Here is a 26,689-nt window from a genome sequence, read left to right on the forward strand (position 1 = left end):
GGATATGCTGTAATGGAGATAAATGTGTAGGATACGTGTTTCGTCGTGACGATATACAATAATTAATATGCGTGTGATTAAAAGCGTGGTAGAGAGAGATGAGTGTCTTCATATTAAAGAAATTGCGAACTTTAATTAATATTCTAATTCCATATGCTGCCTTCTTTGCTAAGGATAAAACATGCTCGTCAAATTTTAGGTGTTTATCTAATATGACGCCAAGAAACAGTACACTATCAGTAGGATAAAGTACACTGGAAGCAAAGGTTAGCGATGGATACACTGAGATATGTTTTTGTGTAGCTGAGAAGATGACGAAGTTAGATTTGGCAGTATTAATGTGTAGTCTGTTTAGTTGGCACCAGGTTACAATATTAGCCGCGTCGTGGTTAAGTTTACACATCAATGAATCAAGACTTTTGTCTGAGGAGAAGATGGTAGTGTCGTCAGCGTAAAGGATACAGTCAGAGGACTTCAGGTACTTTGGGAGGTCATTAATGTATATTAAAAACAAGAGAGGCCCTAATATAGATCCTTGTGGTACACCAATGTTAGTTGTTTTAGGGTGCGAGTAAGTGCTGGAGATTGATACAGTGTATTCTCTATCTTTCAAATAGTTACATAGTAATTGCAGTGCCGGGCCAGTTATACCAATAGAGTCTAATTTAGCAAAAAGGATGTTGTGAACAAGTGAATCGAATGTTTTAGAAAGGTCAATAAATGATGCGCCAGCGAAATTTCCAGTGTCAATTGATTGCCGAATCTTGTCTGTTAGAAATATTAATGCCAAATCAGTTGAGTAACCTTCCCGAAACCCAAATTGATTTGGTGATAAGATGCAAAATTTTGATAAATAGCTTGATAAGCGTGTTACGATTAGTTTTTCGATAATTTTACTGAAGAATGAAAGTATAGCTATAGGGCGGTGGTTAGATGTTAGACGCTTATCTCCCTTCTTGAAAACAGGGATTATTTTGGCTTTCTTCAAAGAACTTGGATGGATTCCTGTTTTAAAGATAAGGTTCACTATGTGACAGAATATTTCAGATATTAGGTACGCTATCGTTTTTATGAGAGATGGGCTGAAGTTATCGAGACCAGGTCCTGTATTTTTTAGACTGGAAATGACTGTGACCATGTCTTCAGGTGTTGCGGTATAGCGTACGTCTGTGCCAATATCGACCACAGAGTGGCGCACTTTTTCGGTGTAGGTGATCTCCGGCCAATACGTGTGCCAGAACACGTACGCCTGCAGCCCCCAGGTCGACGTCGAAGTGGTGGGCGTGCCGCTCGACTGCAATCGCCAGAAGACCAAGATCGTACAGCGCAACTCGCTCAACCCCATCTGGCAAGACAGCTTTTGCTTCCGGGTACGCCGCTTCTCCTGTCTGTCCAAGCTGCAGCGCGGGGAATTGATTCTTCGACGCCACTTAGTGTCCTGCTCGGCTGAATGGCGAGTCGTGGCGCAAGCTGCGCCTCGCGGCTCTAACCTCGGGTTCATGTTATCCCCACATATGTTTTGGTCGCACCGGTCAGTGCGCGCCTTGATCAGCATATAGCGTTTGCCTTCATCACTAAAATACCTCTGCACAAAAAGCCTTCCTTCCATACCAATTGGCCATGACAAGAATGTAAGAACTTCATCTGGCGAAGCAGTGACGCCATTTATCTCTCACTCACAATTACAAGTCCGTAAATATATATATCCGAAACCCTCGACAGTAGTATTCACTGTTCAAAACAGATGCAACTTACACAACTCCGTCTTGAGTACAAGGAGCACAAAGTACAGAAAAGTACTTCGCTCGTCTCGTGTCCCGTCTACGTTTTGCGCTGTTAACGCCAGGAAAGTACAAAAAAGTCATCTGCCATACTATATGACAGGTGCTATACTATATAGCAACAGTCTTGTTTATTTCCTAGTAAGTTTTTTTTTGCATCGTTCGCAGCCGTCAGCATTAAATCCGCATTGGTCTTGCAGGATGAAATAGATATCCTGCAGGCGGCGCAAATTGCTCTGTTCAGCTAATAGTTGAGTTCCGGTCAATTCTGTTGGCTAAAAATAATTCCTCATTTGCAATAGGTCGACGTAAAATGACGAAATTTTTCTCTATGGTTGTTCGAAGCGGCCTTGACGTAATGGCCACGAGGCACTGCTTGTGATCGCGGTGCACTCGATTCGATCCCAGTTACAACACTTATTAACGTCGCCAAGAGTTTTCGTGACGCTTGGCATTTTTCGTTGGAGCTAGGCATTTCACAGATTGATGTCGAACCTGCAGTACCGCACTGATTACTTCTTGTACGACTAAGCACAGTACTTCACCTTACAATTTTCTGAGCAATCGCATGGAATTGCCCGAAGCGTTTGTGCTCACCGATTAGCGACGTCTCGACTACACATCAGTGCACCTTGTGCTGGAATCTTTCACACCTGACTCGTGCTATTTTCTTTCCATGTATTTTCCAGATCGCTTTCGCAGAATTGGCTTTTCTACGCTTCTCTGTAATAGACGTGATGACGAATCACATCCTCACTCAAAGAGTAATTCCCATCAAGAGCCTGAAGCAAGGTCAGTTCACTTTGAAAAAAAATGTCATTGTGTTGGTGCACTTATATCGCTTTGCCGTGAACGGATTTAAATGGAGAATGCTAGCTTAAATATATTTCCACAGCCACAAAGCGAAACCTAAGTCAGGCTTTAGCAGTAGATTACACCTATAATTTAGTTTCTCTTTACTAATGTGTAATCGAATTCTCTTGGTCACATTCCCACAAGCGGTGACGCCATACAGAAGTTTTCTTTTTTTCTTGTTTTCTTATACATACAGTACAAAAAGACAGTTGCGCTGACTTAGTTTATCTATATTTTCTTGCCGTTTGGTGTACCTTCTTTCATTTAGACGATAACTATATGCATACAGTTCACGGCGGGAATGGTTGATGGATTAGGCAGAGCAGAATGGCACGTTTGCGGCCGTATCCAAAGGTCACGATATAAAAACCGAGAATGGAAGTCGTACGTTGGAAGCGGGGCTAAACCAAGTTATAGGTTCTAAGGAAAGTGGTCTGGCTTGTCCGTACAGCTTCTCTGCCCAGCCGGCCCTGCCATCATTGACGAGTTATTGTTGCATGCCTACCCGCGAGGGGTGTGCAAAGGGTCGCAGAGACCGCCGTGTAGAAGATGGTTGCAGAGTAATCGATACGGTTCCCGGCCTTTATGGAGCGCGAAAAGTTATTCTTCAAACTTCGCTTCTCGCTGTGTTCACGGCGCCCTTAGTTGGGTTGACGCGCGATGGCATGGTTGCAGGTTACAGGCACGTCCGCTTGCGCAGCCCTCAGAACCAGCCGCTTCCCCTGTCGTCGCTCTTCGTGTACTCCGAGTTCGAGGAAGAAGGGCTCGAAGTGGTCCACCAGAATGGAGACCTGCTCGAAGGCGCTATCCTCAAGAAGGCCAAGGGAAAGACCAAGGAGCTATCCACATCCGAAAGCATTCGCTGCGACGGCAGAGAAGTGAGTGTTGCACGCTTAATCGGGCCGTCCGAGCGATTGCTTTGGCCGGCTCGGAAAATGCGCCGCCTCTTTCCGGCGCGGTTTTGGGCACACGTCGGGAATTCTTTACCGTCGAAAAATGCTCCGAGCGCTGTGTACCCAAGAGCTACATGATCGACCGAGCCTGTCGCAAATTTATTGCGAGATCTTGAAGTTGAATGTAATTCACCAAATCGCCAACTTCCAACTTCTATAATGAGGGAACCAGAAATTCGGATGAAGTTGCAGAATATAGTGGCTCGATTGTCGCATAGTTGCCGGTAGGCAAGTTCTTTCGGCAGGGCTTGTGAAGTATATTTATTCTCATACAAATAAATAACGGGAAAATGAATTACTCCGCTTTGTAACTTTTACATATATTTTTCACCCCAATGTTTACGTAAATTTCGGAAAACATACGAGAACGCTATATGAACGGCATTTCTTTTTTTTTTGCCAACTAGATTAAAGAAAATTTGGACGTCATGCCATTTCGAAGGGTAAAGAAATCGGTCGTGATTTTTTTTTTTTTCACATTGAACATATCAGGAAAGAAAAAAAAGACAAGAAAAAAACGGCTTTGAGAATTTGCTCAAATCACTTCACTACAGACGAATTATCCACCCAGAAGGGTAGATAATTCGTCGCACGTAATTTGCGAGAAAAACGAAACCAATCCATTCAGTAATTAAACTAATTACATTAATTATCTTCGTATTTGCAAAATTTACGGTGCATGTTTACATTATAAAGTTGGGGGGAAGTGTTATAAAAGTCTTTTTCCCTGTTTCTACAATTTTCTGGGCTCTCTTTTTTTAAGCGTTCGAAGTTAAAAAATAAAGAAATCACTGTATGTACGATATGCCTGGAATTCGCGAAACTGTTTCTAGTAGGATATTCCGCCTGTCCACGGCCTGTTCTGGGGCCGAATTCATCAGGCTTTGCGTTCGTAAATGCTCTTCACCATTGGCTGACCACCTTCTGTAATAGTAAGTCCAGCATTAGGATTGACTGGAATTAGCCCTTACGAACGATTCTATAGCTTTAAGCGCTGTATGTGAGTGCTAGCCCTGATTTGTTCGCTAAGATGTTACGCATTTTGCGAACCATAATTTGCGCATGTATATTACAACTGTTATGTTTTGAGTTTTCTTTTGTTTTTGTTTTGTTTTGTTTTTGTTTTGTGTTTTGAGTTTTGTACATAACTGATTTACTGTGCCGCTCCCTGGCTTGCTCCATTCTGCCGAGCGCTGCCCCACAAGCCCATTGTTGGCTTGGGCAGGCTCGTATTTGTATGTCGTTTTCGAAATAAATAAATAATTTATATATATATATGTAGCGCTACTTCTCAGCACTGCATTTCTCCTCGGCGCTCATAAGCGTTAACAGGAACATCAACGGATATCGCTACAGATTTTGAGGACATATGCTTCGAAACTGTTTGCTATAGGCACAAGATGTCTGCTAAATGAATATGACGTTGCTGTTTAGTAAATAATTACGAAGTCAATTGGTGGTACATTGTTAAAATTCTGGGGTATTACGCGCCAAAACAACGATGTGATTATGAGGCACGCCGTAGTGCGTGACTCCGGATTAATTTGGACCACCTGGGGTTCTTTAACGTGCACCCAATGGACGGTACACAGGCGTTCTTTTTTTACTTTTTTTTTCATTTCGTCCAATGCCAAAGGCATTAAACAACCGCGATGGTTGAAACTTTGTTAGTAAACTAATATCATGTTGCCATTTTCGTGCAAGTAACGTCCGCCTCTGCAACTATAATATTGATTATAGAAATGGGATATTTGCCACAGGCGATATTAAATGTCTGTTTCTACTAACAGGAATCACCCGGTATGACGAAAAGCCTAGTGAGACATTGCTGCGATATTTGCTGGCTCGCCGTCGCGCTGTCCTTTCCGTTTCTGCGTCTGTTGTCTTTCGTTGGCTTTAACATTCTCCCGAAGCGCCCGCTGTTCATTGCGCAATCGAGAAGGAAATTTAAAGATAGAGTAAACTGCTGCGCAGTCACGTTCACTGTCCTGCATCTTTCTTTCTTCTTCTTCTTCTTCTTCGGCCAATATTTTCGGCTGCAGCAACAGCGAAGCACCGTCCCAAAATCACCACACCCTACCTTTCTCCCCAATTTGGCACACGAAAATGCATTTCGAGCGATAGGCCAAACTGGCTGCGAAGTGCATCCTCAATCACGATCACAGGGTCTGCCGAGCGGCGGCCGGCGCCAACCTCGTTTTCACCTTCTCTGTGTTACCGGAAAAGGCTGCAGTTTCACCCGAATGCAGCGTCGATAGAAAAAAGAAAGCGCCGCAGTGTGTCACCCCGCCCCTGCTGTGAAGGTGGCGCATAGCGAGATTGCCGGCTTCATTTGCCAACATGATTCACTGGCGATACGAATCCCCGCGCTCTTTCGCCTCGACACTGGCAACTATAGTACAGCGTGAATAAATTTCGAATACCGCAAGTTTGCCTTCCGCCTGTTTGCCCTTGCAAGATGGGGGTGACGCTGCGATGGTAACCACGACGTGGAGGTGGTTAAGTGCGCTCTGCGTTGCTCGTGCACTTTAAAGATAGTACCGTGCCCGCGCCCGTAAGTGCGGGGTTTTTATTTATGTATTATTTTCATGGTGAAAGAGGGTACTTGTTCTGTTTGGACAAAAACAACGCAACGGAACATTTAAGCCCCCCCCCCCCCCCGCCCCATTTTTGTTTGTGTGTGAAATGCTTCTTTTTCTTTTTAGCTACATTTGCTTATAATTTAAGTTGAAACGCTTTTCCACGTGATTGAGCAGACCAACTAGACAAGTGCTCTTTATTATAGTGTAGCCGACTTAATGCAAAGTAAATAGAACAAAACAATGCTCTGTATCAAGGTGCAACAAATTTCATGGAGAACTGTAGTGGGCCCTCGTCTCTGGTGTAACCAGAGTCACTTCTTCCTTTCTTTATTTTTCTTTCTTTATTTATTGCTTTCTTTCCCAACGTCCCTTGCGCGCCTGCGCTTACACTTTGACATACTCAAGAGCAGAACTAGGAAAAAATGAAGCCGTTTATTATTATTATTTTATTATGATCAATATTATGTAGCTGTTTATTCAGTCTTGTTTTTGTTTTCGCATTCTATTTTTTTATCCCATAACTTTTAATCGTACTTGTTTTACATTTTTTTCTTCTTTTTTTTTCAGTGCTCGAACGCCCAGACCTCAGTGTTGTTTCTTGGTACATTGATTGATTGATTGATTGATTGATTGATTGATTGATTGATTGATTGATTGATTGATTGATTGATTGATTGATTGATTGATTGATTGATTGATTGATTTTAAGGTGGAGATTAAAGTGTGAAAGTGTTCTCGCCAGCTCGCCTCTAGCGGAGTTAAATCCAAGCAGTCGCGGTCTGTTTTGCTGCTCATTTCTCATACTTCTATAGAGCGTCACGTTTCAACGCTGGTGCCGGTCAGCAGCACACAACGAACGGTTCCTACGTCCAGTGATGTGTTGATTGATGAAAAGTTCATCAGCGAAAGCCTTAAACGCTTGAAGCCTTCTCTATCCTGCGGCCCTGATAGCATCCCCACCGCAATTCTGAAAGCTTACGGCAGTATACTTGCTCCAGTATTGACATCTATATTTAATAACTCTGAATACTTCCACTTTCATGAAAGGAAAAAATTGTCTTCTAATATGTCCAGCATCAGGATCGGCTGAAATTAGCCCCTACGAACGATTATAAAGCTTAAGAGCTATGAGTCTATGCTTTAACGCATAAAACAACCTTTTCTTTTTAAAAAAAGTAACTGCATCGTCAATGCATTTCGTCGCATACTTTGAAAATGAATATCTCGCAACTGATACAGTCCTGAGAATTCGTTCCAAGTGGATACGCCTTTCGAACTCATCGGGTATAATTAGTAGATTTAAATATGTGCCGTAAATTAATAAATAAAAAAGTAAGTTAGCGTAATTATGTTAGTTATTTAATTAAGCATTTTGATTTGTTGTAGAACTAATGGCTGCCTCATCGAGTAGTTTAGCTCATGCGTTAAGACTGTGCATTCTGCCACAGGCAATCTTTAAAAATTTCGTGCAGCAAAAAAAAAGCCCTATATAAATTTGCGCAAACAGAGCATCAGTATTCTTGAGGACCTTTATTGAAGCCTCGTCATTTCTGAGTCTTCAAGGTGCACAAGTATAATTCTCCTTTGCCTAACGCTTTTTATCGCAGAACCTGGTCGCCGGAACTCAGGGTCTGAAGCGACGAATGTTTTTCCTAGTGGTGCATGGTGTAATGCCCGATGAACCAAAAACAATACTGAAGGTAACGGAGGACACCACATCGCGAGAAGTTATTGCTCAAGTAAGTGAAAGCTTGCCACGGTGCATGCATGTCGGTCGACTGTCGTGCGCACAATGCTCGCTGATGGCTTTGCGCACGCGCAGTGCCTCTCAGATCAGTTAGTATTCCCCACCTACAACGGGGGCCGCATCCACAAAGCTTTTAATTCGTAAGCGCTGCTCGCCATTGGCTGTCTGCCTTCGCTAAGAGCATAACAATTGGCCGGCATCGGCTCTCTTACGAACACTTTTAGCGTAAGAACACTTTCGTGAACACAGACTACGAATGCCTGAGATGCTTCTTCAGCGTGTCAAATCCTACGGCAGACCTTTGAGCTTGTTCCTGCGTTTGTACTTATGTACTCGCCAGTGGTGGTAGCCGTACAGTAAAACTCTCCCCGTGTTCACGTTTCATACTATTGGCTGCTGTGTAACCTCTACCGACCTTCAGTCGCCTAATCCTAATTTCTGTGCACAAAAGTGACACGGGCTTGTTGTTGAGGCAAAATGCTTGTTCAACTTTTTACTCGCAGCGCGCTTAATCGCGAAGCGTGCGGAATGAGTCGCGTGTCCTTGTGGTAGCACGCACGACAGGGTTATGCGTCGGTCACTATGCGTTTGTAAGCAAACCATGCCGTTCCCGCTGACCACAGGCGCTCCACAAGGCCAACAAGCTGGGCGACCGTCTCGACGACTATGTCCTCATGGAGGAGACGCAGAAAAATTGGGACCGAGTTACCCAGGAAAAAAGTACCACGCAGAGGATCCTAGACCCGGACGAATGCCCGCTGCTGTCGCAGACAACGGGGGCCAACATGGAGAGCCGTTTTATACTCAAGAAATTGGCAGACGTGAGTGCACCTCGACTTCTTTTCGATCCCCGCGTATGACCACCGAGGCACGTGGGTGCTTCGCAGAATCGCATTTCGGCTGTTCTACACCTGCTTCACGGCGCACAACAAGGAGTTGTAGCGCGGCCAGTCATAAATTACATCTTTTGCGCCTGCCGAGTTTCCCTGATCTGTTCGCGCTGAAACTGTCGCTGTGTGAGAGCACTGTATTGCATGAACCACCATTTCGCAGTGTTAATTCAAGGCACGTGTTGTGCGAAGTTAATCGAGAGAAGCCATTTCACTGTACACTGGCATCCATGTCATCAACTCGGACTTGTAGGCTATGCTAAACAAACACGTGCCGCCCTGCTCATATCCACCCGCTGGTTCAAAACGACCTATATAGCGCGCCGTATGTCAAGGTAAAAGCGATAAATAAATAAATAAATAAATAAATAAATAAATAAATAAATAAATAAATAAATAAATGTAGCAGTGTAGCGACAGCCCGTATTGCCAAGGGCGAAACGCGTCATGCAAAAGGCGTGTATGCAGCCGGGCTCCTCTCTCGTGCTTCGATGGTGATAATGACGTCTATGTCATGTCATTCATGTCATCCATGTGCTATGTCATTCTAGGCATGTCAAGCATACCATGCATGGGGGGGGGGGGGGGGGATGTGAAGCATCTCTTGGGATGTGAAGGCCAGTTTTCTCATAGATTCGGCGCCCGCGAGATCAACTCGAGATGCGTTCATTTGTCACCATCCATTCAACTGTCACGCGCATAGCTGTTGCTTTTGTTAGTTCAACCTTCTTTGTTTAGGCTCATTCTGGGACCAGGAAAGGGATGCGGCTGTTAGTCAGCTGGTCTGTACTCTCGTGGAACGAGTTGCGGGCGGAGAAAACGCCAATTGCGTTTAACTTTTCCTTTTGCTTCATTATTTCCTTAAATGACAGCCCGGAATGATGCCCGGAATCATATACACGTGATGTGGGTTAGATAAGGTGGAAAATAAAATAATGTGAAACAGCGTCCATCACGAAAACCTGCAATAACCCTCAAACCGATAATCAAGATGACTGTCGCCTGTTACCTCGTCTGGCTTTTCCCTAATTGTATAGCACTTTTCGTGCAAAATTGGCAACTGGAAACAAAAATTCGCAAGGAGTTGAGAAATCAAGCGATCTACTAAGGGAGAGAGCCAAGGCAACAACCAAACGGCAAGGAAAAGCGAATTTAACGACAAATCTAAGAAATATAACCCTTGCTTCATAAAATATTTATGGATCAACATCTTTTTATTTAAATAGGAAGTAGAGAAAACGCCGTCGGAAGCGGAGAACAATTACGTGTTTTGAATGACGCTTCTACAGTTATCGGTCGAACCGCCTCACGTAGCCACTTCTCTATTGTGATTATGTGGGTGTTTTTCTAACATTTCGCGGTGGGCGCAGTACGTCTACAATCGCAGTATCCTGCGCTCTACGCGGTTGTATGGGACTGGCGGCCACACAGCGGTACGCAACTTCCCAAATAACAACACGAGTCGTTTTCGCACTTGGAGCAGTAAACGAGGAATCCAAAAGAACTGTGATTGTTCCGCAAATATATATTTCGCTGTAATTCTTCCAGAGCTAATACAAGAAATGCTACTATAGTCGGAGACAACTTGAGTCTACAGTGAAGCTTCGCCCACGCCCTCATTACAACCAGCCACTGTTCCTCCACGAGGCTTCAAATAATCCGTACTTCAAACTTTTCCTGTTACCCAAATAAGGCGGTAACCACAAAAAAGTAAAATTATTTTTAATTTTACACGTTTTCCCTCGCCTATTACAGTGGAATGACGAAAGCCTAATTCCTTATTGAACTGAAATGCTTGCTTCGCTGTAACTATTTATTGCCAAGCTTCACTTCAGTTGGCAGTGAAGTTTCATGAGTAAACCGGCTCAGCAGTGAAAAGAACTGTACCGCAGACTTTTGAAGAGTGAAATATACTCAGACTCCGTACACTTTGTCCATGCCTGTTGCATACCTCATTGGTTCCGCCGGTGGAAAAACTCTTCAAGAACAGCGGACGATCCGGAGCTATCAAGCACGACGCCATTTTGATAAGGCCGCATGACGATGATTTTGTTTGCTTCTGTGATTAACTGGCGGAGTAATATTGCTACATGCGTGTGGTATTTGTTTGAACGAGGCGCGTGGGCGCCATCACTCCAGAAAAGAGGAGGAAGAACGAACTGGGCTCGCGCTGTGAATCTAACCGGTCAGCGCTGCAAGCGTTGTTGTAAATATAACCTATAAATAGTTTCTCGTCTTACTGACTCGTCTTTCGCGTAAGAATATCTACAGAGGTTCTACAGCTACCTTAATTCTACACAAGAAAAGCAGGGAGATACCTATAGAGAAAGGGGTCAGACAGGGAGACACAATTTCTCCAAAGCTATTCACTGCTTGCTTAGAAGAATTCAAGCTATTAAGCTGGGAAGGCTTAGGAGTAAAGATCGACGGCGAATATCTCAGCAACCTTCGGTTTGCCGATGACATTGTTCTACTGAACAACAATGCAGACGAGTTACAACAAATCATTGGAGACCTTAACAGAGAGAGTGTAAGAGTGGGGTTGAATATTAATATGCAGAAGATAAAGATAATGATAAATAGCCGGGCAAAGGAACAAGAGATCAGGATCACCAGTGGGCCTCTAGAGACTGTGAAGGAGCACGCTTACCTAGGTCAATTAATCACAGGGAACCCTGATTATGAGAAGGAAATTCACAGAAGAATAAATATGGGTTGGATCGCATACGGCAGACATTGCCAGCTCCTGACTGGAAGCTTGCCATTATCACTGAAAAGTAACATGTGCAATCAGTGCATTTTGCCAATGCTGACATATGGGGCAGACAGTCGGAGACTGACAGAGATGTTTGAGAGCAAGGACCACGCAAAGAGCGATGGAACGAAGATTGCTAGGCATAACATTAAGATACAGAAAGACAGTTGTTTGGATCAGAGAGCAAACGGGTATAGACGATATTCTAATTGACATCAAGAGGAAAAAATAGAGCTGGGCAGGTCATGTAATGCGCTGGTTAGATAACCGTTGGACCATTAGGGTTGCAGAATGGGTACCAAGAGAAGGAAAACGCAATCGAGGATAACAAAAGACTAGGTGGAGCGATGAAATTAGGAAATTCGCGGGCGCTAGTTGGAATCGGTTGGCGCAGGACAGGGGTAATTGGAGATCGCAAGGAGAGGCCTTCGTCCTGCAGTGGACTTAAAACAGGCTGGTGATGATGATGATGATGATGATGACGACGACGACGACGACGACGACGACGACGATGATGATGATGATGATGATGAAGGTGGTGCCCCCCCCCCCCCGAAAAAAAATCCTGGGTACGTGCCTGCCCCAGGTGGTCCAAATTTCCGGAGTCCTCCACTACGGCGTGCCTCATAATCAGAAAATGGTTTTGGCACGTAAAACCCCATAATTTAAATTGAGCAAGAGTGACGAACAGTGTAGACATTTAATTCCTGAAACCGGCTTCGGTGACCTCACAGGACAGCGACTTTTGTACACTCCTTGAACGTGCTGCAAACGTAGCACTAACCTCATTGGCGTCGAATTTAGGGCACGATGTTCAAATACCAATGTTCCAGCTTCATTTTTCTTCGCTAATAAATGTGATAGTTTGCTGCCGAGCGATGTCATGGAAAGCGTGGAGTAAGTTATCAACGAGTACAACCTGATTTATGGAACGTTCGGCCGGTCACTTTAGAGTGCCCTGGAGCGCTTTCGCGAGGCGATTTACATTCGTCTGGTTGAAATCGAGCGCACGAAACACATTCGCCTCGTTCATTGAGAACGCCACGCTCCAGCTCAGAGCTCTCGGAGGAGCTCCCATATCCAACCTTGGAGCGCGGCCGAGATCGGACAGAAACTCGATCACGTGGCTACTCCGATTGCTCTGGGAGCACTTGACACGTTCGGCAGGGGCAGGCTTTCTCTGGCTCCAACCTCGAGAGGACTGCGCATCGCTGCAAGCCGAAGTGGTGCTCGGTAGGAACCAGTCAGAGATGCACCATTAGTGTTATTCTTTCTGAAGAGAAAAATTCTGAAGAAAACATTTGCAGCTTTTACTCGGTGATATATGATTATTACTTTGACACTGGAGAGAATATTTGTGCGGTTTTTCCTCGCCTTTCGTGTCACGTGAGCAACTCCTCTTATAAGTTACCCACAACATTTGCGGAAGGATAGAAGCCTTTTGAGCAAAACTTGAGCGGTAAAGTACTTATGTGAACGGGAAAACATACATATTTCTGACGTGCGACAGCACGTACGCATGTCGCAGTGCACCAGATGCTCTTACAAGAACGGGACGCGCACAGCGCAGTCACCGTTAGCTCGGCCTTGCAGGGAGTTGCGGAGAAAGAAATCCAGCTGGGGCGCATGAAGTACTCGCAGGGAGTCATGCGTGAACTACTTTTAGGTTTCTATCCGGAAAGAAATTGCCCGAATGAAGTATTTTCGCAAACGAAGGGGAAATTTCCGGCATTGTATGTAACCTCAACAGTTGCTAGCCGCGTTGCCAAATGAGATGGTGCCGTTTTGAATGCTGAAACACTTTGTGTTTTCGGGTACAGTTCTATGTACCAGCGTATATGTCCAGAATGCTATCGAATGTGTAGTGCAACCTTGTAGTCAACGACTAAATTTACGGGCGCCTTCTGTGGTCATTCATCTGCGGCGATCGAGCTTTAATTGGTGCGCATGCCACCAGCAGTTTGCCCTGAGAGTCTGGTGCCACGCGCAGGATCCGAGCACACGGGCGTGGATGACGACCATCAAATCTTCGAGCAACAAGGAGCGCCGCAAAGCGGACTCCGGCGAGGGCGGCCTCACTGAGTGGAGCGACGGCGAGGATACCTACTTGGTCTGCGTCTACAACGTGTCCGCAGACCAGCCGTACGCGATTCTGAAGGCTCCGATAAGCAGCACTGCTCAGGATATTATTGCTCAGGTACGGCTATACGCGCTACCAGCTAGGTTCTATGCTGGGCGTTCACCTGTACACTCGCCTTCCCCGCGGTAGCTCTTATACAGCTATAAAATACCTATTGTTGTTGTTGTCGTTGTTGTTTGACCATGTCGAAAAGTGTGGAATGGGCATTATCTGGTACTTATCACACGCACGATTTTTTGTTTAATACTGTGTTCCTTGACCCACTGCGTTTTTTATCTTAATGCGCGCGCGAAGGTCAGGAGCGCATTAAACCTCAAATGCGCTGTTTAAATACGCGGTTTCAATGCGCGTCTAGAGAGAGAGAGAGAGAGAGAGAGCAACTGATGAATGAAAGGTAGGGAGGTTAACCAAGACTGGACCCGGTTGGTTACCCTACACTGGGGAAAGGAAAAAGAGGACAGAAAGATTAAAAGCAGAAGAGAAAGTCCACTGGGGATATAATTCGGTCACTCAGTCCGGATCACAGACGCTGACTCAATCCGGTAGCTTTAAAATATCGCGGCAGCGCTTTTGTGGCTATTTGTAGCTGCGATATGCGACGCCATGGTCCCAAGATCTTGTGGAAAGTGAACGGCTTCCTATCTAACTGATTGAGAGCTGTGCAGAGGTTGTGTCTTTCATTTTCAAAAGATGGGCAGTAGCACAGTAGATGCTCTATAGTTTCCTCGACACCGCAGGCATTGCACTCGGCGCTATCAGCCATACCACTCAAAAACGTATATGCATTGGTGAATGCGACGCCCAAGCGTAAGCGGCACAGCATTGTTTCCTCATTGCGTGAAGCCCTGGTAACTACCGCAGTTGCATAGATGGATCGAAGAAATGCAATCGATGTTGAGTGAACTCAGGTGTGTGCCACTTCTCCAATGGCATACGGTGCGCTAGCTTGCTTAAGTGTTGAGCTGCGTCAGTCCGCGATAAAAGTGTACAAACAAGGGTTGCTCTTTCGTGCGTTTTCCTTGCAGCTTCGTCAGCGAGGTCGTTGCCGGAGATACCGCAATGGCCAGGCAGCCACTGAAACACGACGTCGTGTCCTTTCGCGATCAAATGATGGTGCATTTCTCGTATCTCCGACACGATGCGCGTCTAAACTGCAAATACGTTCATAAGAGCTGTATTTTGCTTAGCCCGTGACCAGCGATGCGCTTTGTTTAAGCTTCGTACTTTACTGTCCCACGGTGGTGGTGAAATTGTAGCTTTTCCCATTTCGACATCTACGTTAGAAACACAACAATGATAGGCTAAATCCCATGCCATGGTACCAGCCAACAGCAATAGATACATTTTAGGACAGCATTCACCCAGCATTGTGTAAGGGCCATTTAACCCTTAAGTACTCACGCTGGTGTGTGAGCAGGAGGCCTACAGCCTGCGATGCAAGATCAACCAGAACTTCGTGGTAGTTCGACTCTCGTGTGGCGGTCTTTACTATAGGTAACTAATAAGCCACTCCTATGTTGCAAGGTGCTCCAGCGACAACTGCCTCTAATTAATACAAATATCGGACTGAAGACATAATAATAACTTTTGCTGCCTCAGACTCATAGCAATAGTGGGCATCAAAATATGCGAGATTATTGCCAAAAATACAATCATTGAAGAAATTCTCACTAATCGACTTTTTAGTTAATAGGTGTAAGGGCGGCATGTTATTGCATAATTGAACCTATCCAGTATGCATTGAGCATATACCCTCTTGATAGAAGTGCAGTGCCTATCACCACTTTCGAAAAATACGCCCTCAAGATCTGCGGCGAAATGTCTTGTTGCAGTGAGCACTCCTCAATGCTGCATTCTTGCACATTGATGAGGATCGTCCGACAAAATGCATTGGAGTTCCAGTCAATAATTTCGTTTCACGAAGAAAAAAGGCCAGTAACCACAACAATTACTGCGTCTGACTGACCATTCTACTCCGGCGGCTGCGGCGTATGGTGCGGCTAAGGGCACTATCTTGAAAGCGGTCTGCGATGAGTGCAGAGTCTAGATGAACCGCACGTTCATAGCCTCGTGTGCGTCGTGTTCTCGCCAATTAGTTCGCGTTGAAGCGAGAGGCTGCACTTCGCTCGCTGCTTCTGCCGCCCTTCTTCACGCCAGCGTTTGGAGAGCGAGTGTCCGCGCTCATCGAGTGAGATCTGTTTATGTCTGCCTGTGCGCGCGTGGCACCATGCTTGTTAATTTAGTTAGTAAGCGAATGTTTACGAATTTACACGCCTAACAAAACTATCGCAATCGATGCATCGCCTGTCAGGCAAAACTGCGATAATTTTTTTTAACAAAACGTTTTTTTCATGCATCGAAGCACAAATGTAACTGGAATGCCCATCTGTTTAGTCGCACACTTTGGCAATGACTATTTCGAAACTAGTGTCATCCTGAAATATAATTATAAGTGGATACGCTTTGCGAACTCACCGGCTGCAATCCGTAAATTGCAATCTGTGCCTGAAGTAATTAATTTAAAAGTTAAGTAAGAATTTTGTTAAGTAGTTGATTATGTGTTTCGATTTCTCGTGCATGACCGCTTCTGTTGAATAATCCAGCTCAAGGAGCGGAATTATGCTATCTGCCGCAGGTGATTTTTAAAATTTCTGTAAGACTTAACACTAAAAAACAGTTGCGCCCTTTGGGATGTATATTTGCCACACAACAATAATCGTGATCTGTCTTGCCCGCATTTCCTTTCTTTAAAGCTGCGAGCCCGGTACTTCCAAGTCACGAACGGCATGCGAGTTATCACCATGACAGAGCATTCTCGACAAGAAAGTGGCGAGCGCAGCGTTTTCAAGAAAGGAAACGGAAGCAGGACAGATGACCGTTATAGTTGTGTGGCAAATATACAACCCAAAGGGTGTAAACTTTTTTTTTTCAGAGTAAATGATCACTCCGTAATATGGTAGTGGGCGAAGATCGCTCTCGGCACCTATGCACGTGCGCATGTTCTCACTGGTGACAATGCGTACGTACAGAAGCACACAGTACGCCGTTTTGACCGCCGGCTCCTGGTACTTTCGAATTACTGTAAAACAACAACAATAATGATCGAGGTCTTCAATGCCTTGTATTCGCAGGCTCTGATGAAGGCCCGGCGCGCGGAGGACCCAAGCAACTTTGTGCTCGTGGAGCAGATGGAGTACCCGTCTCCACTGACCGAAACCGCGCCGACGGCCGGCTCTTCGGTCCGACGCCGGGGCCTCAGCCGCGGTCGACGCACCCTCTTCGACGACGAGAACGTCTACGAGGTGCAGGCCCAGTGGAAGGCCCGCGGATGGTTCGAGCTGAGGGAGCGAAACGAGGCAAGGGAACTGCGCCCAGAAGGCGCCGCAACTTTTTAGCATTCGCCATTGCATCGTGCCTATGGAGCTTGTGCGGTAGCGTGGTTCGAGCGTTAAAAAAAATATCGTTTCTTGTTTTGTTTCAGGGCTTGAGTGAACGGCGAAAGATGAACGCCCCTAAAAGCTCCAGCTTTTATCGCCTCAGTCGTCTACGCAGCTCAATTAAATCCAAAGGTGAGCAGAGTTGCCCGCCACCAAGCATTGTAGAAAGATCGCGCTTGGGAAGCGAAACCACAAAAGAACAGAAGCGGGCGCACTAAGCGATAAGCAACGACACGGAGGGCAAAATAGTGATGTCCTAAGTGGAAATTGTGCGGCAGTGTTTTCTCGCAGCTTAAGCGCAGAGCATGCCTCAAGTGGAACCACAAGCAGACTTTGCGCTACACTGCGAGCAAATGTTGCACTGGTTATGCGAATGGTGGCGTGCGCTCCGTGTGTATACGAGCTGCGCCTCTGGTCGCAGAGCGTGACAAGTCGTGCCCGTCGCCGAAGCAGTCGCCGGTGCGTTCGGCGGTGGCCGGCGCCGGAGGAGCGTCCTCTGCTCGCGAGCCGTGCACGAGCCGCGAGGCCCACGAGCCCCGCCAGGTGCACAGCGAGGGCGAGACGCTGTCCGACGACGACGCGCCTCCGGCCGCCATGGCGGCGCGCCTGCGAAAGATCTCCTTCCGCAAACTCAAGGTGTGGCGCTGACCGGCCGGCGCGCGTGCATTTCGAGCTGCGGGCTGGCAGCCGCCGTGCGCCAGCCCCTCCACCACGTGGGTGTTCAACGGCCTTCCTCGGGTGCGCGGCCGGACAATCCAGCGCGACTGAAGCGCGCTGGCGCTTGGTGCTCCTCCGGCCATCTGAAACAGCGCGCGCGCGCACACACACACACACACTAGTCATACGGGGGCCCCACCAACGCCCTGTTGTTGGCTCGACTGCCTCTGATGCGCGCGTCACTTGTTGCTAGAGGGCCGCGTGCACACATCCGCGAGCCTATCTATATAAATATATATTAATGTATGTACATATACATATTCTATATTTACACGACGCATTCTATCGCGCAAACAGTTGTTGACTGGGCGGCCCCTCTTCTTGGTCCCTCTCTGGCAGAGAGCGTACGAGAAGGCGCGCCGCCCTCGTCAGACCAAAAGAGTATTTTCTCTGCCAAGAGCCCCGGCTACGCGGTTCTCCTCTTCTTCTTCGTCCGTGTGCGTGTGACCGTATTTAATAAGCTGCCCAAGTTGTTCCCATCCATAAACATCATCAGGTGTGCTGTTGCACCGAATGTTATCCGTGTCTTTGTATCATACACCGCTGCTGTTTTGTTTTCTCTTTTTGTTTTTTCCTCCAAGAAGTCTATATATTTTACGTGGCGAGCTTCTTGGGGACTTGAGTTGTCCAAGACTCATCGCCACAGCAGTGACAGCACTCAGTACTTCAACCCATCCGCCATGGGTTTTTTTTCCTCCTTCTGTTTGCTTGTTCCGCACCACACACCGCAAGGCTTCGGTGCGCAGTGCTGTCTGGGCTCGGCGAAATCCAAGTGAGAGGTGTGTACGTTGTAGTCTGTGCTTTTCCGGTGTGTCTCGGTGGGAATAACGTCGGTGGGGAGGGCTTTCGGGAAGGGAGGGGAAGGGCCCTCCGCGCTGCCTTCTCGTGGCGGCGGAGGGAGCGAAGATCGGGCTTGGAATCTCGCATCTTCAGTTGCGCAACTTGCAGTACCTCGACCTGTCAAAGGCATCCTGTAGCTCAGTGTTTCAAAGGCCTGACTGAATAACAAGTCTTTCAGAGCGTGCTATTCTCGTCACGTGTGTTGCCGTTGATGTCTCCTTTCTCCGACCTTACAGTAAGCGACTCCTTGGGGCGTTGTAAGGTCTCTCCACCAACGTACTTTTCAACCCTACCTGAGCAGTGTATGCCACTCGGCTCGCTCGTGTATAAAGTCAGCCGCTGCCGCAGGCCCCACTTGGCTCCTTGCTGACACTCCGTGGTGCGCGCGTGCCACTGGTCGTGTGACGTCTACAGACAGAAAGAGAGAGAGAGCAAATGGCGATCGTTGATTGGCTCCTTGCCTTAGTACGGCAAGGGCCCTGAGCTAGAAGGGCTGGAACGAGAGCTGTGCACACTGGGAAGTCTTTGTTTACTGACTGCTTTATTAAAGGCACGCTTAAACGTTCGCCGCTTCAAGGCATTGGACGGGCGCTGGCTTTAATAGGCGGGAAAATAGCGTGTTCCATAGAGCAAATAACACCAATGACAATTAACTGCGAAACAATAATATCCTAGAGCGATAAGAGACACGATTAAGGCGCAAAAATAAGTTATACTTACATGCAATGTACGCTGTGTAATACTGATAGGAAATATCAAACCACTGCATACACCTGTCGGAATATTGTTGAAGCTTCACTGGAGGCTGTGCATTTCTTACGCCGTCTGTCGTGTGTGGCGTCAATGATCGGGCATTGAGGTACGAATATGCGACAGTTTGTTTTACTTTCTTTTTGTAATAATGGCTATGGCGCTATGGTGAAGAACGAATAAGCTTTTATGCATATTTAAGCAGCACGGCAAAGAAACGCGAGCGTAATCCTGACATCTTATGCAGCTATAACATCCTAGACCAGATGGTAAGCAGTTCAGATGTCCGAACGAAGTTGATAGCATAGATACGGGACATAAATGCGGTTAACGTTCTTGCTACGTTTAGAAAAGTTTTCCAAAGTGTGAGGGGATTCCGGATTAGGCGAAGGCGTAAAACGAAACGAAACGCGTAAAATTTGCACGTGCGTGAACCTGAGTAGAAATATTGAAATATGCGAACCTCGCGAGAACAGTGTGAATGAATGGAACTATCTCCGCGGCTACTATGTCACTGCATATTAGAGTGAAACAACGTAAGAGGCATAAACACGCTGCCCACGCCAATACCCTCAGTCTGTGCTTGAAAGTGACACTGTAGGAGAGTTAGGAGTGCGCACTCTTTCTCCCAGAGGTTCAAAGGTGGTACCAAATTAAAGCGCAGGTTAAAAATGGCGAGTTAAAGAGCGATTGAGTTATTCTACTTTAGGTAGTACTACCCTTTCACGTGGGATTTAACTAACCTTCCATAAATAAATATTAGAAGCCGAGAGCGTGGCTCAAAAAATATATCATTCTGGGTCTTTAACTTGCTTGTTTTTTGACGCGCCATATAATGTGGGAAATTTTTAGATTTCTTAACAGACACCTGTATAGTGACTCGTGCCTAATCTCAGCGTGAAATATACCTTATCTGGAAAATGCAGTAGGCTTGTTAATGAGGCAGTTATGTCGTACGCAAAGAACACACTCTGTAGGTGCCAGTTATGTAGGGGACATCATCAAGGCAGCTGACGTATGAGACGGCTAGTTGACTTTGTGAAAGGCAGGCATACTATTTATCGCGAGTTGACTTTAGGGACCCTGTCATGGTACGCCGGTGGCCGTCGTTGTTTTCGTTAGGCAGACAATCAAGCCTGGTTAAAATCACGGACAAGCATTCTTGAGTAACATCGTCATGACAAGGACATGGGGATCGGCTGACACTCAGTGTAAAGAAGTACGTTTCTGAGCAACAAGTATCTGACCAAAAAACGTTCATCAAACACAGGTCATTCGGAGTAAATGCTAGGATTTGGCATTATTCGCATACTTGGAAATATTATGCAGCATAGATTAGAAATGTATAGGAGTAGCAGTTTATTATTGTCCTGTGTCCTTGGGCGAAATGCCATGAGAGAACTAGAGCTTTGACTGTCTGCTCCTAAAGTCCTTGTTTTCGTAGTTTCTCGCGCCGTAACTTTTTATACGACACAGCCTGTCTGCTTTTGAGCGGGGATATGCCAGGAAACAGAAAAGGAGACGAAAAACCTGAGAGGGAGAGACAAAGTTGAAAGTAAGGTTGATTGCACAAAGTTGCTCGCTGGCGTTCACCTGCCCAAACTATGTTTCAGCTCGCCCGACAAGCTATTCTCATGAACTTGTCTGCTTAAGCGTCTCATGACTGAGCCATCATAGTAAATAATTGTGCTGAGTCGCCCGCGAAGTCATCTCATGAACACTCTCTAGGCTTAAGTGAGTTCGCCGTGTGTGTGATCCACACCATACGCTACCGGATAGTAAAGACCACTGTGATGTCGACCATTATCGCAGTATAAACAAACATATCTTAAGCGATTAGCAAAGCACGGCGCTTTAACTTCCTATACCAAAATAGCACTTACGTTAACATCGTTTAGCAGGTGTAGCAGCTCTTCTTTTTTTAATCAATAGCCTATCTTACAACCCACGAACCGCAATCTTGCAATTACTGAGCTTATACTGAAAGCTGTTTGGCTTCAGCGAGACTCCCAACATGTTTTCGCGTCTTGATTCCTGATACTAATTACTACGAAAACATTTGTATGGATATCAGTTGTACAGACAATTAAAAGCTGACATGCTTCATATGAATAGGAAGTGTAGCGCTTGAAAAGCCGCTTAGGGCTGCTCATGTCTGTCTTTGTATAATATATCCGTTTAGTGCTTTACTATCATCTACGTCTGCGCATTGACTAAGGACATATTAAACGTCAGATAAAAGCGTATCAATGAATAACGAAGCATTCAAGCCAAGCAAATGGTGAGACTGACCACCTTCGTTTCTCACATTGGTCAAATGTCGCGAAGAAACGTGCATATATCTAAGCAACAAGCCACGACACAAAGAGTTAAAAAGAAGTAGAAAGCCGCGTTAGATGTAAAATCATGGTCCTAAGTGTTTCATGGCACTTTATTGTGTAGCTAAGATTGCCTTCATGAAGGCAGTGGCATTGCAGGAGTTCCTTTATTTCGCATTATGAAAGTATGGCCAAAATGGTCATCAAATCGTACGAGCGTTGTAGTTTTCGTCAACTGCTCGTAATATTCTGGGTTGACCTCGACTAAACTTAGCACATACGTATAGTGCTGAATACGACGTACCGTCTCTTTTATTCTGAATTTTGTACGTAGGCTCCGTCATAAGTTGCACGTGTCTGACCTAGATGCAGAGGGATATGAAGAATTTGGGTAGTTGAGAAAACATGAAATCACTTTCGTAATCAGAATTGTTTCTTTAGTTATGCAGACGCAATACGTCTCTCGACTGATATAGTTTTAACCGAGCACTGTTATGTACAAATATATCGGCAATGATTAGCTGTGTCTTAGAAGCCGATGCATTCCGCCGCGTTTAAAAATCGCTTTTATTTCGTGCTTTTATTTTCTAAAACTGGCTAGTTTCCTTTCGCGCAGCGGAAGCCTTCCCGCAAGAAAGATCCAAAAACTGCATAGTGCATTAGCTCCTGTCCGAGTATGTTGCCCTTAGGTTTTCACCTTAGCACTGTACACCAGAATGCCACGCTCTTTCTTCTACCAACGATGCTCACAAGAACGATAGCATCCAAGTGCGTTGTGTTCATTTGTGCACTATTGTTTGCTACAAAGCCAACGTAATAGCCCTCTGCGTCTGACACACAAACTCCGTTTTTCTTTTTTTTTTTTTTTCCCCTCATCGCTTCGCGATTAAAATGCACGCAAGCGCTACGCAGTAGAGTCGGGACGAGGCGGCCAAAGCAGCTCAAACAGGCTCGTCTTCGAAGCAATTTATAAGATCAGGCCAGGCTAGCGAGAGTTCCTCCACGAAAAAAGCGCCACTCAAGACGACGCCCGCAAGAGTCGACACACGTACGAGTGCCTTCATCAGCGCGTTCTTAAGGGTCTATCTTGCCGACCAGGTCAAGTGAGCGGGACGCTAAGGCTCGTTGATTGGTCACGCAAGAAGCGTTTCCGCTTACGAGCTGCTACCGTGGGTGTGGAACCAAACGCTCCCTTGGAGATGAGACCGTGTGCACTTCCCTAAGTCGATTGAGCTTTCTCCAGAGTGATTGTCAGAGCTGATCACCACAAGCACTGTATCATTGCGGTCCGATTGGAGCTTCGTTTGGCGTGCACTGCGGCGAGTTTTTAATGGTGGCGAGATGAGGCGACAAGCTAGGTCGACGCCACAAGCCAGCAATCGTGCCGGCTTGTGGCCTTGTTCACTCCATGCTGGACCTCTCTCTCACGCGGCAGCCATCTAATCTGTTTGTTTGTTTTACTGTTCGGACTCGCCGTATTTCTGGTCCTTGCCCTTAGCAACACTCCACATATGCACAGCAGAAACATACTTCGTTGCCGATTTTGTTCTTAACCACCGAGCGCGCAATACGCCTCCAACGTTCGCATTATCGTCCAATCGCAATGCTGAAAACATTCCTCTTCGCTTCTTGTGGATTTCACATTTAACGCCCCTCAACGTGGTTCTCGCTTTTTATTGTTATTATTATTATTGTTATTTTTGCTTTGAACCATTCCTTTTGCACCGCAGTGTTATCCTGCACTTTTAATAGTGGTATTTTTCTTCCTGTTTTATGCATTGCTTCTCACTGAATTTGTGGTTCTTCGCAGGGACGAGCATTCCTTTCTTTGCTATCGTATGACGCTTCGCTCGCGGTGGCTTAGATCGCGCTTGTGCACGTACGTCCTCGCCTCACCATGACCATCTTTCAGCGCCGCTTGCTTTCACTGTCCCTCGACCTGTCGTTCTTTTCGACTTGCAACCGCGACACCTAGTCGATGGTTGCAGGGTGCGCGGCACGACCCTGTCTCAGCTAGAGTTCTGGTGCTACTGCCGGTGAAGTGAGACAACTTTAAAAGTAAGGCTGTTCACGTAAACGCAATTCTTCACACCCTCTAGAAGATCCTCCAAATGATTAGACGCAAATGTAACGGAATGCGAGGCTGATGGTACTGCTTCAATCATGTAGCAGACTAAGCAGTCAGTATGGATACGAATAATCGCCGCATAAGCAAGCCAGGCCAAGAAAGCTTTGTGATTCCTTTCGCGCACCACCTTGACGCATACGTGAATTAAACGCATTAAATGCTTAAAGACAGTAAACGAAAACTGACTGTGCACAGGTGGATGATTATTAAACATTGCCAGTACTGCTCGCTTGTTAGGTTTTTGAAACATTCCAGCTTTTCCCTGCTGACTCGGGCCTCAGTCGAGACCCTTCGGTCTGCACCTACTACAAGCGTGACACACTTTGGTTTTGATTTGCAGCATACGTAACGGTGCTCGGAAAGGTATTTATGCCCCAGTTTTGTGCTGCAGATTCGTATATTTAACGTAAAATGTTCAACTCTGCATAATATGGCGCCACTTCTTGCCTCGCTTGCCCGAATCGTTACCTATATAGCCAGCGAATCCACAATGAATGGCCATTGCGAAGGCTCCAACGTTGCGCACGTAGCAGTACGTACTGCGACGGCGGTTTTCCCGCTAGCATTCCACGTTCGACGATGTTATGACGCGGCGAGAGATCTGCTTGTGTACTTGGATGGTCGCAATCACCCGGTGGCAGCGTTCGGTGCTCTTTCCCAGAACTGAAGGGCACCCCGGCTAAGCGGACGTCAGGTGCGAGTCTGGGTAAGCTACGGGGCACGTGTGGCACGCGGTAGCGGCGGCGTCTTCTGAGCCGGCAGAAATATCGCCCCAACCCCGTTTCAACCTGCCCCGTCCCCTTGTTCCATTCGCCGGCCCTCCTTCTTCATACGTGGCCGGCGCCAAGCTCTCTGCTGTGGTTAGTGGTGTCATTGTTTGTAGCCGGTCGGACCCACGGGCCCATTCGGCGCGGTGCCAGACCCTGAGCTGCATCGTGCGGAGGTGTGGGTGGCGACCGCCGGTTTGTCCTGGACGGCGGCCCGACGACGTGTTTCTCAGTACTACACTCTCGTGTGTCACTCCCGCTCTGCGAGCTGCACACATACAGACAGGCACACACACACACACGCACGCTGACACAGACACACACATACCAGGTGTTTTACGTAACGTGACTCAAGCTTTTCTTTTTATAAAAAAGAAAAGGGGGGGGGGGGGGGGGGGTTACATCATAGGCGATTGAGATCAAGGGCGTGTTGTTCGTAATTGTCTTGAGTTACTCAGAACATTTCGTTGAAGTGCGTTTAGTTGTTAGCCGAGTTCAATTGGTGCAAATATTTAAACATTCGTTTTATAAGTTTCATTTGACAAGTTGTGGATGTACGACTTTTTTTATGAAAGCTTGGTTCAGGTCACGTGAAGCACCCACTGTAGTTACAGAGACAGGCGCGCACGCACTAGCTCACAGACATTGTGTTGTGTCCTCCTCCTCGTAACCCTCGTTCTCTGCCCTTGTCCCGCGCAAAGTAGCAGGCTAAAAGAGTCTGCCTCAGGCCGTCCTCTCCGCCTTTCTTAAAGGGACACCAAACAGGAACATGAAATTAAGTTTTGTATTCGTAAATTCTAGAGAAACCGAATGACACAACTTAGCAAGTCATAGAAAACTTTTCCTGCGCCGGAACGACAGAAATACGAGTATATACTTTGAAATCCGTGTCGTACACCGGCGTACCGGCGCTCAAAGTTTCGGCGCAAAATTTAAGAAGTCAAGTTCGGCCTTTATATTTTCTAGCAATTATCAACCTTTTCCGCTAAATGAATGAAAATAGGCTTTTCAAATGATATTTTCGTATTGAGCTGGTTTAGTGTTTGTCTTCAGTGTCCCTTTAAATCAATTTCCTGTCTACCTATCATGTACGCTGACCCATAGACGCACATTCATTAGGTCCATTCGGTTTAGCTACACTCTCTACACTGTTTCAGGGAGTGCAGCACCGTTTGAGAGTGCAGCGCGCGCCTCCTGCACTGCGCCCTTCGATTTGACTTCGTGCCAGGAGCAGTTCAGTACGAATTCATGGTTTCCCTGCTTTCGCTACTTTGAAAGCGCCGGCGTCCTGCAAGCTGTCGGTAGCAGAAGACACGGCGCCGCGCTAGTGGCGCGCAGACGTAAATTTCTCCCGATGTGGTTACGACATTCACTCTAGCGCGAACGAGGATGCGGATTCGGTGTCTGGATGGTTGCCAGGAGACGTTGGTAAAGGCTTGTAAAGGGATGACTTTGCTTTATTTCGGATCGGTTTCTCATAATATTCGTTGTCGCGCGAAACAGTATCATCCACAGATCACCGCTCAGTTGCCATTGTGTATAGTACGTAACTACCACGACAGAGATTATTGCTATAATGAAATGTGTCTCTGCGCGCGAATTCCTTAAAAAAGGAAGGACTTGGCACCACCCGCAGCAGACGACAGAGCTCGTCCGTCGCTGCGCTTCTATCCTCGGTTTGCAAAGCGCACGGGCTGTACTCGCGGAACACGAACTCGTGCAGCACCGCGCGCCGCACTCTCGCGAACTGGTCCAGAAACGTGAAAGCGTCGGCTACTTATTCACATTCAGGCGGGAACAGCTCCAAGTACGGAGGTGTAGGCACACAGAAAGCACGCAGCGTGCCCTATTCTACCTGTCTTCACCTTAGCCCGTGTCCTTGGCGCTGTTCTCGCCTGAACGTGGCTCAGAAACTGCAGCGAAATCTAACAGCCCTTGCTGGCGCATAGACGCATCCTGCCCCACGCTCATTCCTCACCGTCAGCTCTCGTGGCCCATTCACGCTCCCCAGCGCAGAGTAATGGGAGGC

General features: G+C 46.6%; 1 protein-coding gene across 1 annotated transcript in view; it reads left to right on the forward strand.

Moving 5' to 3' along the window:
• Positions 1–25,043, forward strand: part of LOC135900843 (uncharacterized) — a 715,897-nt gene extending 690,854 nt beyond the window's left edge. Inside the window, exons 41-49 of the mRNA XM_065430427.2 lie at positions 1,212–1,370; positions 2,471–2,573; positions 3,312–3,514; positions 7,779–7,910; positions 8,542–8,739; positions 13,554–13,760; positions 16,835–17,059; positions 17,185–17,272; positions 17,562–25,043. Of these exons, the coding sequence (XP_065286499.1) occupies positions 1,212–1,370; positions 2,471–2,573; positions 3,312–3,514; positions 7,779–7,910; positions 8,542–8,739; positions 13,554–13,760; positions 16,835–17,059; positions 17,185–17,272; positions 17,562–17,788 (1,542 nt within the window). The 3' untranslated portion in view covers positions 17,789–25,043. The remainder of the gene's footprint in view (positions 1–1,211; positions 1,371–2,470; positions 2,574–3,311; positions 3,515–7,778; positions 7,911–8,541; positions 8,740–13,553; positions 13,761–16,834; positions 17,060–17,184; positions 17,273–17,561) is intronic.
• Positions 25,044–26,689: the final 1,646 nt, after the last annotated feature.

The sequence above is a fragment of the Dermacentor albipictus genome, chromosome 1 (genome assembly GCF_038994185.2).
Source record: "Dermacentor albipictus isolate Rhodes 1998 colony chromosome 1, USDA_Dalb.pri_finalv2, whole genome shotgun sequence".
Lineage (NCBI taxonomy): Eukaryota > Metazoa > Arthropoda > Arachnida > Ixodida > Ixodidae > Dermacentor > Dermacentor albipictus.